The 12,470-nt window shown below is 31.3% G+C and overlaps 1 protein-coding gene across 1 annotated transcript; it reads right to left on the bottom strand.

The window, feature by feature from the left end:
• Nucleotides 1-1,074: 1,074 nt before the first annotated feature.
• Nucleotides 1,075-6,070, bottom strand: LOC146532926 (uncharacterized). Its single transcript, XM_085196490.1, has one exon. The coding sequence runs from the start codon at nt 6,049-6,051 to the stop codon at nt 1,405-1,407; it is 4,647 nt and encodes a 1,548-aa protein (XP_085052616.1). The 5' UTR covers nt 6,052-6,070; the 3' UTR covers nt 1,075-1,404.
• Nucleotides 6,071-12,470: the final 6,400 nt, after the last annotated feature.

The following is a 12,470-nucleotide window of genomic DNA, read 5'->3' as shown; positions in this document are numbered from 1 at the left end:
GAAAGTTGTATGGGTGAACGACTTCGCGAGCGGAATCTGGAGCACTTTGTTTGTATTGCCTTACTTTGAACGTAAACTATTACATACAGAATGTTGAAACTTGAGACCTATTGATAAAACAAATAGCTATTAAACAATGACAGTGTAAATGTAAATGATAAAGTTGAAGCCGTCGTGGCGCAGTGGCTCTGTGTGCCTGTAAGCGCGGCGCGGTTGTGGATTCAATTACCTAAAAGGTAACGAATTATTTAATATTTTCATTTCTTCGCTCTGGTCACAAGACAAAGAGCGGCGTTGAGTGCCGCTACTCAAAACAAATGTAACTCTCTCGAATATTTGGTGGAAATTGGGAAATCGTGGCAGTTGTGGGCTTATATAAGTTAAGGGAAATATATATATATATATATATTTATATTTGCAGCATTGGGTATCACCTTCGGCATATGCTGATGGTGATACCCAACAAGTTGGCAATGATAATAACATTCCTTTGCTTTTCTCTGTATTATGCAAAAGTTGTATAAATGTAATTAGTCTTAGAATATTTTTTTCTATTTTTTTTTTAAAGTAAAACATTGAGTGTTTATTGAACACCGCTTAAAAACGATAACCGATACAATCACATCCCGCGGCGGTGAAATCTCTATACGTTTGTTGTTACAACATTTCAATTAGTTTACAATTACTTTACTTCTTAAAGAAAAAGTTATTAAAAAAGAAAATATTTCATTTATAGAGATATAGTAAATGTATTATAGATATATTTCTAACTTTTATGTTTTTTTATATATTTTGTTATCTTCTACTTTCTTCGACTTATTAAGGGGTATTTTACTTTGGATCAATTTGGATTTAATTTCTACGTTCATAATAAACAAATCTCAATTGCATTGCGTCTGTTTGTAAAATATTAAGAGACAAACGACATTCAATGGATATATGTATGTATTTTGTGTCGAGTACATTCTCTTTGACCATATTTATAACAACTAGGTTAAGTTATTAAAGTTTAAGGTAAAGTATGTATTACATAAATATTATGGTTGCGAATTTACAATTAGAACCATTGCTAAATCAATTTTAAAGATATATTTTAACCACATGTCATTTATTAATAGTGCTTAGAGTTTTATTATTATTTAAAAGATTAAAATAAAATATGTTATTTAAAAAAATAATTCTGTTCTCGAGTTTATTAAATTCAACATTATAAATATGAAATCATATAAAATATACAAAAATTCTAACAACGTTATCACAGAAACTTAGAATACTTTAAAAAAGTCGTCACTTGTAACTTCTTAAATATAATATAACACTTTCACAATTTTTTTCCAAGAAAGCGAAGCGAAGTTAATTTTGTGGCACTTTCCAACTTAATGACCTATTTAAAAATTAAATACTTCATGCGTCAACGTAATAATACATACGTTTGCTAGGATCGAGTATAAAAGGAGGTGGTGTAGTAAGAACAGGAGCTGCTCGGGCAAAACCATCGAGTAAAACTGCTGCATTAGTCCTAGGATCTGTATTAGTCTTAGTATCCCTAGCTCTTCCTCTACTTCTAATTCGTTTTTCAGTTGTTGTTTCACTTTGGACAATTTTTGCATTCCTATAATTGCCACCATGCATTCTACCTGTGTTTCTGGTACTTTGCGATTTAAAATTACCACCATGCATACTTATACTTTCGTCTTCTGGTTCCTCATCGAGTTCAATATATTTACCACTTCTATTGTTTTGTCTTGAACCCTTATTCCTGGTTCTTAGGTTTCCGCCATGCATTGATTTGGGCAATACTACTACATCCTGTAATTCTACAAGTTTGGCATTTTTAGGTCCATCATTTTGTACTATATCTACTTCTAATTTCCTATTTTCAGTTTCAGAAGTTTCAACATCACCTTTTCTTATGTCAGATGATGCAGCCTCTTGTTCTTTTGCGAGTTCTTCTGGAGTAATACTTCTATAATTACCTCCGTGTTTAGGCCCCGAATCTATACTTAGATTTTCTCTAAATACCTCCACATCACCTAATTTATTAATTTGATCTATCAAGTTTTCATCTTTAAATAAATTAAATGCTTCTACATTCTTTTTTGGCTTCTTTCTGGATATAGGGGCCATTTCTTTTATAATTTCTATTTCTTTTATATCTTGTTTAAACTGAGTGACATGAGGAGAAGATTTATTCAATGGTAGTTCGTTATGTATTTCAACTTTCCTTTTCTTTTCGGTAATTGGATACAACTCAAGACTAGCACTTGGAGATGCGGTAGTCGTAGCAGGAGCAATTGTTGTTTTTGTTAGTGTTCTTTTAGTGGGCTCTGAAGTTGTTATTGGCACCTGAATTACATGTTCGTTTCTGTGATTGTTTTCTTCTTGAATTTTTTCACTATAAATATCCTCTTCACTTTTATCAGTATCATAATCGTCATCAATAGTCTCTTCACTACTATCATTTTCCTGATTCTGACTATTATGTTCATTGTATTCATTGTTTTCTTTTTCATATTTCGGTGTATATTCATCCATATCTTGTTTAATGCCAATCAAATCATCAACTTCTTTTCTCATTATATCATCATCATCGTTGCCATAAGTTTTTGTATCAGTAACCAAGGTACTTTTGGTTGACTTTCTTTTCTTTTCTGTATATTTCGGTGATTTTTCCTCATGTTCAACGTATGTCGTTTCAATAGGTTTGTGACGTAAATGAATTTTCCGACTTGGCTGTGAATTATGAAAACGGGTTGTAAGGCGCAATTTAGGCTGTTCAGATTTATTTTGGGTTTTAGATAGTGTAGGAGTAGTAGCAGTAGTAGTACCTCTAGTTCGTTTTAATAATGGTGCCTTTATTGTAGTAGTTGTCGTTGATTTATTATTATCATTTCTACTACCCTTATTATCATCATCTTCATCCTCGTCATCATCGTCATCATTGTCGTCATCGTCGTCATCTTCGTCATCATCTTCATCTTCATCTTCGTCTTCATCTTCTTCGCTATTACTATCATCATCTTCATAACTATTTTCTTGTTGATCAAAGCTATCTTTAGAAGTTTGTTTTTCGTTTTTGTCAATTTTAGGTCCTATGGTAGTAGAACGAAAAACTTTTCTAATATTTGTTGACTCAGCAATATTCTGTGTTTCAACAGCCTGAGGTAAATATTTAGAAACATCGAAAAAAGGTCTTACTGTTGTTTGAGATAATTTTGACCGCTTGCTATGAGATCGTATTATTGTTTCTTGCGGTGTAATTTTTATATCACTGCTATTTCCAGATTGTATTTTATATTCAGAAATAGACATAGCTTTTTTGTTTTCGACTGGGGAATATGTGGATTTGTGATTTGATGGTCGTAATTCATATCGAGGCTCACCACGTTGATCTGAACTAACATTTACGAAACTTTGTTTATTGGAATCATTATTATGGTCATTTGAAGACTTTTGTCTGTCAACCTTACCGATATCTTTGTAAGTTTTTGCATTTCTTTTTACATTTTGTTCTTTATCTGCTGTTATAACTTTATCAATAACTCGGCTTGACTGAAGCTGTTTAATTAGAGGACTTATGTTACTTGTAGTTGTTGTTTTTTTCGAATCTTGAACTTGACTATCTCTTATAATTTTATATGGTTCATACGTGAAAGGTGCCGCTCTCTTAGTTCTGGTAATAGGGGTGAATATATTAATATTTTCTTGATTGTTTATATCTGTGGCAGTTTTCTTTATTCCAATATTATTGTCTAATATCTTTTTTTCAGATGGAAGAATATGCTTGTTATGGTCTAATTTATGACTATTATTTTGCGTGTTTGCGAGTATCGAAAAAATATCATGATTCTTATTTAATTGGTTAGGATCAACGTAATTTGTTGCTTTACCAGTCTCGAATAAATATAAATTTGGCTTTGTTACAGGCTCAGGATCTTCAATTACTTCTTCTTTAAAAAATGGATTGTCTAATGGATTAGAATCAAAATATTTTGCCTTGAAACAGTCAATTTTGTCACCGAGTCCCTTTAATCGTTGTTTGTTTTTTATTTCTTCAAATTTTCCCTCATGGCTGTTATCTCCTGAATCGTTACTTGCCTTTTCATTATCGTTTGGATGACCATCTTTTTTTAATTTCTCCGGTACGGGATCTACATCATCTTCTACCTCTGGACATACAAATTTAGAACGTGAATCATAAAATTCAGTGCCTCCATTCGTTTTTTTCGGGATGAATGCGAAATTTTGCGCATATCGAAGTGGTGAATTCTTGTTAATAATTTTATTTTCTTTGGAGTAATATGGATATTTAGTTTCAAGAGTGCTATCAAGAGCTTCAGGTTCTTTTTCTTTTAATTTTGTTTTTTGTGGTTTTATTATTTGAGTAATTTCTGGTATAGTTTCACGTTTCATTACATCATGTTGAGTAGAGTTTTTTAAAAGTAAATCTTTTTCCCTGACTTGTGTTGCAGATTCATTATATTGTTTCATGTTTAGTCTTTTTTCTTCATTATTAATTACATTTTCACTTTTACGTTTGTCTCTGTTAACGTTCTCTTTTAATTTGGCGCCCGTTACAACGTCAGCATCCAAAGAATATTCATCCTCCTCTTCGGAATAGTCACTGGAATCACTTTCTTCCAATTTTTTGTGTTTATCATCGTTCCAATCTTCTTTATGTATGCTTTGGTCTTGGTACTCAGAACCTTTAGCATTATCATAGTTATTACTGACCGACGGTATTTTATATTTACCTCCACTAATTTCATTTTCTTTGAGATATCCTCCGTGGTTTTCATGATCAGATGCGTGTTTATGTTCTCCAGCGTGATCATAAGCTGCATCTTCGTAACCTTCTTCAGAATAAACTGTTTGTGCTTTAGTACTTTTAATAGCTTCTCGAAGGCGGGGTGCATTTTGAATTTCTTCAAAATTTTCAGCATCTTCAAGAGCAGTTATCCTAGGAGCATGTTTAGTTGTTTCAAATTTCCTCACTTGAGCATAATTTTTAATGGGCACAAATTCATCCTCGTTTTCATTTTCTTGAGAATCTGCTCCATCTTCGTTATTATGTTTTAGGTTTGACTTAGCATTAGGTTTATTTTCTGGAATAATTTTATTTAATGAATTACTTAATTCATTTCGAATTTTTCCATATGTAGCTTTTCCCTTTTCATATATATCATATCCTTCGGGTTGCTCAGCATAATTTTCTACCGGAGGTAATTGAGGATATTCGTTTTGATCATCATCAAATTTAAGAGCATGTTGTTGTCTTAAATTGTGGATGTGATTTTTCACTGGACGATAGTGCATAGGAGTAACTTTGATATTTTGGTTCCATGGGTGCCTTAGCTTGTGGTTTAAATATTGTTCCCTGTGATTAGACCTCGGCGGTACACGGTAATAGGCAGGGCGTCGTTGAGGTCTATGAACTTCAAATCGGGCTGGTACATTTTTCTGTGGTAACTTTTTGTGATCTGTTTGTTCTGGGCTTTCTAAATACTCATCTTTTGTTATATCTGACTGCCCTGCATCATTTTCATAATTTTGTAGTCGGTATTTGCTGTTACGTAAATCATTTCTTATTTTATCTAAGACGGGGTCTTTGTATATTTGTTGTAAGGCCGGCTGTTCTGCTTTGTATGGATGATATACTTCATAGGATGTCGAAACTGGCTTAGCATAGTTCAAGCCAGTGTTATGCACAAACTCTTGATAAGGTTGATGTGATTGTTGCTTATGGCTTAATAAATGATGTTGTCCCAGTTCGGGCTTACTTAATCCCGTATGGGGTTTTACTGGATGCGATTTGTAGAGTTTCTCAGGTGACTGTACATCATGAGTGGCAGCAATGTCAATGGCAAACTGCGGTTTCTTCGCTGTATACTGGAAATATTCATTATAAATTGGTTTTTGAGTTACTTTCTGAACTTGCGCTTCCTCAAACTGCTGATTATTCACTTCACTTTCATCATTCCAGTCTATAGGCACTCGGATGCCTCTACAGAGTGTTAAATTAACTATAAACAGCACTGTTATTCTCCACATTGTTTACATGATCGCGGCACGGCGGTCAACTGGCCGGGGCGGACAACTGACCAGCGTATTTATCTCCTCGGTCAAGCGTTACCGCCCGATTGCTAGTGACCGTACGCTGTTTAAGGTTGTGGGTTAATTTGCACGCGCAAGCGTATTATAATAATTAAAAATATAGCGATATAAACAAATTTAATTTTATTTCATCGAACTCTAGCGTAATATTTTTTAATATTACTATAAAATATTAGTATATAAATTACAATATGATTAGAATATAATTATCTTACCAGCGAAGCGTCCTATAAGCTTATTACGAGAAGGAATATAAAAAAAACAATACTTAGATCTTAATAATAGTTATCCAAGTATTGTTTTTAATTATAGCTTCTATTTTATTTGCTTAAATATTTAAATTTATTAAAACCAAACACCGTTTTTCGCTCTATTCTTGTATCTTTTACTAGAAACTAAGTGAAATTGAGATAAAAAACAGTATAGAAGTCTGACGATTAACGAAACAGATAGCTTGCTAGGACACAAAGGCAGCCGGATATCGAACTGTGAAAGCAAGTACGTGAAGCTACTATAAGTTCTTAGAATAATTTGACCACTGTCACACTTACATTCTATAGCTAAATGGAAATGAATTAACATATTACAACAAAAGTAAACGCGAGCTCGATTCCCACTGGTGGTATTAAATATTTTAGGCAAGGTGGCTCTTGGGCAACAAGGCAAAATATGCAGGTATAAAAAATAATAGGTTTCTTTTCTTCTTTTATTAATATAATCCATCGATGAGCTGCTGTCACCTTGATGGTTTTAATGAAAAGAATTGATAGGAACGTTTCAATAAATAGCCTAAATCTTACTTAGTTTGGTTGATTCACTAAGCATCTTCGAATTTTTTTGCAACGCCTAAACTTCTTTGATTAAAAGCAACTAAGTGAAACATAGAAATAGAAAAAAACTTGTGATGAGACAAGATTATTAATTTATGATTACTAATTGAAAAATGTCATCATATTTTTGATTTCTCCATGAATCATATTGAAATAGCATAACACGTAAAAAAATTTAGAAAACTAAATTAGTCACTTTTAAAGAGCTGGACAGAAAATAACTTACTATTTAGATTTTTTTCTTAGTTTGTTTTTTATATGTATTACTCATTTTGCAGGGAAACAGACATTAAGTTTTAAGTTAAATTGTAAAATCGAACACCCCTTTAGTATTAATAAATAAATATGAAGTAGGTTTCTTTATCTGATGCAATTGAAAGCAATGCTTATAATAATATAATGTACGAGTAAAGTAGAGGCCGTCTTGTTACTGTGGCACAAGAGTGTGACTTTAAACGCGATAGTCGCGCTGTGAATTATTATTTCTATTGAATTCCACCACTCAACAATGTTTCAAAAAACGACAAAAAGTGACGACGACTTAACACTAGGTTCCCTCTGCGTACCCTACTATATGCGAGATACAGCGTGAGAACAAAAAATTATAATGAAAAAGTATTTCAAAGAAATAAGCTAGCTCAGAATTCATACAATGCCTTTTGATTACTTTGATTTCATTCAATTGTCAGATTATATTAAATTTATTGATAGTTTCAATCATAAAAAATTTTATTGTTGTCCACGGAAACATGAAAAACTATGATATTTCAATATATATAATCTAATAACTTTTTAACAAAAGTTAGATATAAATACACAGTCATTCTATTAAAAGCTTTTTATGCAGATATTTTTATAGTTTCTTTTTTATGCTATTTGAAGCTAAATACGACGACCTAAAACATAGTTTTTGAACAAGTAATCTGTTATATTATTCGTTGTACTTTACTTGAGAATACATCTTAGCAATATTGAACCTCATATTATTATGAAATATAAAAAGATCTACCACCACTCTATAATTCAGCGCAAAGTGGAGAACGGAAGTGTCTTAATGGGAACGGATTTCCTTAACACTAGGTTCCCTCTGCCTGTACGGTACGTACGGTCATAGTGGTAAGGAACTCCGATCCCATTTAGAAGACATACAACGTTGAAATGTGTAAAGCTTTGTATATGTAAAGCCTAATATGAAACAAAAAGCTTAACAGTTTTGACGCAATGATTCAGTAACAGTTTTGCTCAACAGAGGGTTGCTTATGTAACTGTACTTTACAATTGATCAGATTGACGTAACTCCATTACTGGTTCACGAGTGTCACATTTCAATTTTATTTTTTATGTCGAATAAGTTCATAATTACGTAGTTACAGTGCAATTGAATACTGCATGTGATTATCAGTTAAAACGTCGCCCACGAAAAGGAAAATAAAAAAAGAAAGGAATATAAGTGCATAATAGGATGTATTAGCATCTCACAGTTTCTAACAATCCCTTTTATCTAATATCGAAAATTTAGAGAGCTGTTACTTTGAATGGGCAGTGAACTCCTGTGGACATTTCTTAAAATTAATTAACATTAGTTTACGATTTTAGACCTCACAGTTTGAATCAAACTTTCAAAATTTAGATATTTTAGATATTTTTAAAATTTTGTTTATTGACATAAGGAATATTATTTTAATACGCGATAGTCGCGCTGTGAATTATTATTTCTCTATGGTATCAAGGCAAAGCGTGGCGTTGAATTCCACCATTCAACAATGTTTCAAAAAGTGACGACGACTTAACACTAGGTTCCCTCTGCGTGCCCTTCTATATGCGGGATACAGCGTGAGAACAAAAAATTATAATGAAAAAGTATTTCAAAGAAATAAGCTAGCTCAGAACTCATACAATGCCTTTTGATTGCTTTGATTTCATTCAATTGTCAGATTATATTAAATTTATTGATAGTTTCAATCATAAAAATTTTTATTTTATTTTTTTTATATCAGTTAAAAGGTTTAATAATTTGTTTCGAAAATTAGCTTAATTTTAATAACCTACAGATTAAATGCGTGCCGTAAACTTTTATCTAAATTAGAATCCAGTCGGGAATGTTCTAAGAAGTTCTATATATATAAGATGCTGTGAATTACCTTTCGTGAGGTGGAAGGTCTTTCATTTAGCAATGTGGAACTAGTTTGCCAATTACGAAACCCTAATGAAGTCGCTGACCACCTTTGGTTTAGAAGTAACATTATATAAATACTTAAACAATTGTTACAAATCAATATTTGTGCTTTGCACGTATTAAAATTATATAAATAAATATTTTTTACTACCTATGTAGTAATGAGGTGATAAAAGTTGTATATTTTTATTTTTTAACCTGTAAGATTTAAACTGTGCTAATAACCAAATAAGGTAATAACACTGAATTCGAAGCAAATACGATTGCTTAAATAAAGCGGTTCCAGCTATAGCTACCCAAAATTATTATTTCCACTTTGAGATAGGTATGGTTTTTAAGCGAACACTAAAGTTTAAAGTATTAAAATAGCATCTGGCAATTAATAGTTGCATCATGTTTTCTTTATAATTCTTGTTGGTTCTGTCCAGTTTTTGTTTCAAATGGTCCGAGTGTCACCGACCGAAGCGAGAGGTCTAGGTCACTGCCGTGAATAATTTTTACAAGTACTTTATAAACAGTAATTATAAAATAATTAAAAGTTCTCTATAACTTATATATAGTATTTATGAATTTTTAACATACTGTTGCATTTCCACTACCTTTTTGCAATAAAAATATAAAAGAAGTACAATTAAATTGATTACGTGACGTACCATCCTTATGTTGTTCTAAAATATTTACGAATTTGTGCAACGTTGGGCATTTACATGAAAATTACCTATTAAATTTGTGGAAACAATATTTTTTATCAATAAAAGCATATATGAGCAATATAAACAAGCCATTAGTAAAAAAACCTTTCAAAAGAAAAAATATTATTACAAGAGAAACTGATACAAAAGATTTCAACGATACCACAGCTTGTATTAAGACATTTTTAAATTCAATCTACTTCACTTTTTTCTCATTATAAGAAACTAGGTTCCGACTTCCCTTACAAAACTACTATAATTGTAGGATAAAACGATTTGTTTTGGGTCAAATGAAAGTTGTTGAGAATAGAACTTGCTACCGTTTATAATTGATTTGTAATAGACTTTATTAAGTAATTAGATCCACTCTCCTCTTAATTCTCATGAACTAATATTATAAATAATTCGCTTATTTATAAATATTTAGCTTTGGTAGTATATTATCATACATGATTGTATGTGTATCCGCTAAAAATAGTCTCTTACTATAAGTCTTTAAGAATAATAGCTTGTCTACAGCCTTTACACTATACTGGTCAACATTGTAAAATTGGTATTATCATTTTTGAGCAATAAAGTGTTTATGACCTAATTTCATATATACCCCTCGTGGCGCCGTGAGGTGGTATTTGAATGAAAACTGTTGTGGAATCGATCTCCCGGATTGAAGTGCGGCGTTGAGTTCTATCAATCAACATGCAATGTTGATGAATTTAAAATTCAGATGAAAAGTGAAGATTAGATACAGTTTGAAAAAAGATTCGTATTTTTATTAGATTTAATAAAACAATATTTTTAACATTTTGAAAGTGTTGTGGTGAGAAAAATGCTTTTTTTAGAAACATAAAAAAAATACTTACCGGGATTTAACCCCTTGCCTCTTGGAAACTTAATTAAATAACTTAAATGAAATTAGTTGTTACAAGGGTATACGAATTTTGACGTAGCTGGATGCTAACCTGTGGCTTAGTAATTACAACTCTTTGACGGCTTCCAAGAGGCGTAGGTCCAAATACCTCTATGTTCAATATTCATACGTTTCTAAAAAAGTATAAAATAATATTTACTCATTGCAAAAATAACTCTGTGTTACTCTACTCTACAAAACCAGAAGAATATGTACAATCTTTTACAAATACAAATCCTTTGCTTGTGTATATTATATGCATGTAATAAATCAATAACAATTATAATTTTTCAAAATTATAATACAGAAGTATATAATACATAATTGTACATACGAGCGAATAACACTGAAGAGCGATGAATAGACGAATTAGTTTTACATTGTATTGGTAAAAGAAAGCCTGGCAATATAAAATAGCTAAATGTTTTTTTTCTGATATTGCTTTTTTGTATGTCAAATGATAATAAATATAATATTACTGGATATTCCTGTAATACATGTAAAATTTCCGCTTATTTTATAAAATAATTTTTTCTCATTTTGATAATTAAGTACTTTTAAAATTCACACTGGAAGTTTATCAAAATCTTAACACGGATATGTTTATAGAATTAAACAAGTAACTTTTACCAATTTGTCGCCCAATATCTAATATTCATAAAACGAAACAATAATTGTTTTCATAGTCTATTCCAATTTCATTTATAATAAAAAATATTGTAAATTATGCAGACTTGGTTTTCGCAGTTCAATCAAGTTATTTGTAATTTCAACAAGTAACAAGTACCGAAGAGAATCTAAAGTTTTGAAATGTTCACTGATTGAAAAACGTGAGTCAAGGAAATGTTGCAGTTAATGAAGTTTTTGTGCCGCACTGAGAATCAAAAGCAAGTCGTTTCTAGGGCAAGTACAAACTTTAACTTAACTCCTAGATCTATTAATAGAGCATTAACATAGTCTGTTAATTCATATTATATATACGTGCATTATCATATTTTGTAATTACGCTTTATATATTTTATAAGAATATATAGTACACAGTAAAATAATAATAATAATAATAATTTCGATCTTATGACCGTAATACCTTTATTGTCTTCAGTAACTTGTTAAGTGTAGAGTTTCGCGCCATCTATTACTACATTAAGGAATTAAAGAAAAAAGTTACGCTAATGTTACCTCATTGTTTCTTTCTAGCAAGCCTGCCTACAGCCTAATGTTAAGACACTCCGTTCCCCAATTTTCGAGACATTGTGTGCTGAGTGGCGCAACTCAATGTCACGCTTTGTCTTCTTACCACACGTTGAGAAAATAAAAATAACTAATGCTTCCAAGTGGGAATCAAACCTTCACGTTTTCAGTCTGACGATGTACCAATGCGCCACGATCAATTCTCATCATACCTTGTTTTACATGTTTAAAAATAAGAATATTATAGTATTTTGCATAAATATGTGTATATTTATTCAATATATTGTGGTGTACAAATAAAGTAATAATAATAACTTTCTAATCTTGTCGGGGAGAGCATGAATATTTAATCACGTATGTAGGAAAAATATTTTTGAAGAGTTTTTCCTGGCCTCCTTATTCGATAATTGTTTTTAATGCGAAATAAAGTAATTCATGCCAGGTACCGTTAAAACTTTTAAAAATATATATATATTTATATATATATATATCGTTTTGACTAACCAATCGGTGTTTGCAGATTTGATTATTATTTGGGGGAATATTTATATTTTTGGTGA

The sequence above is a fragment of the Heliconius melpomene genome, chromosome 13 (assembly GCF_056956725.1).
Source record: "Heliconius melpomene rosina isolate 202511_hmr_F chromosome 13, ASM5695672v1, whole genome shotgun sequence".
Classification (NCBI taxonomy): Eukaryota; Metazoa; Arthropoda; class Insecta; order Lepidoptera; family Nymphalidae; genus Heliconius; species Heliconius melpomene.
This window is presented reverse-complemented; position numbering and strand designations above follow the sequence as displayed.

Bases quoted from the DNA above. Each gene is read 5' to 3' on its own strand.
- LOC146532926 (XM_085196490.1), bottom strand. From the start codon at position 6,051: ATGTGGAGAATAACAGTGCTGTTTATAGTTAATTTAACACTCTGTAGA.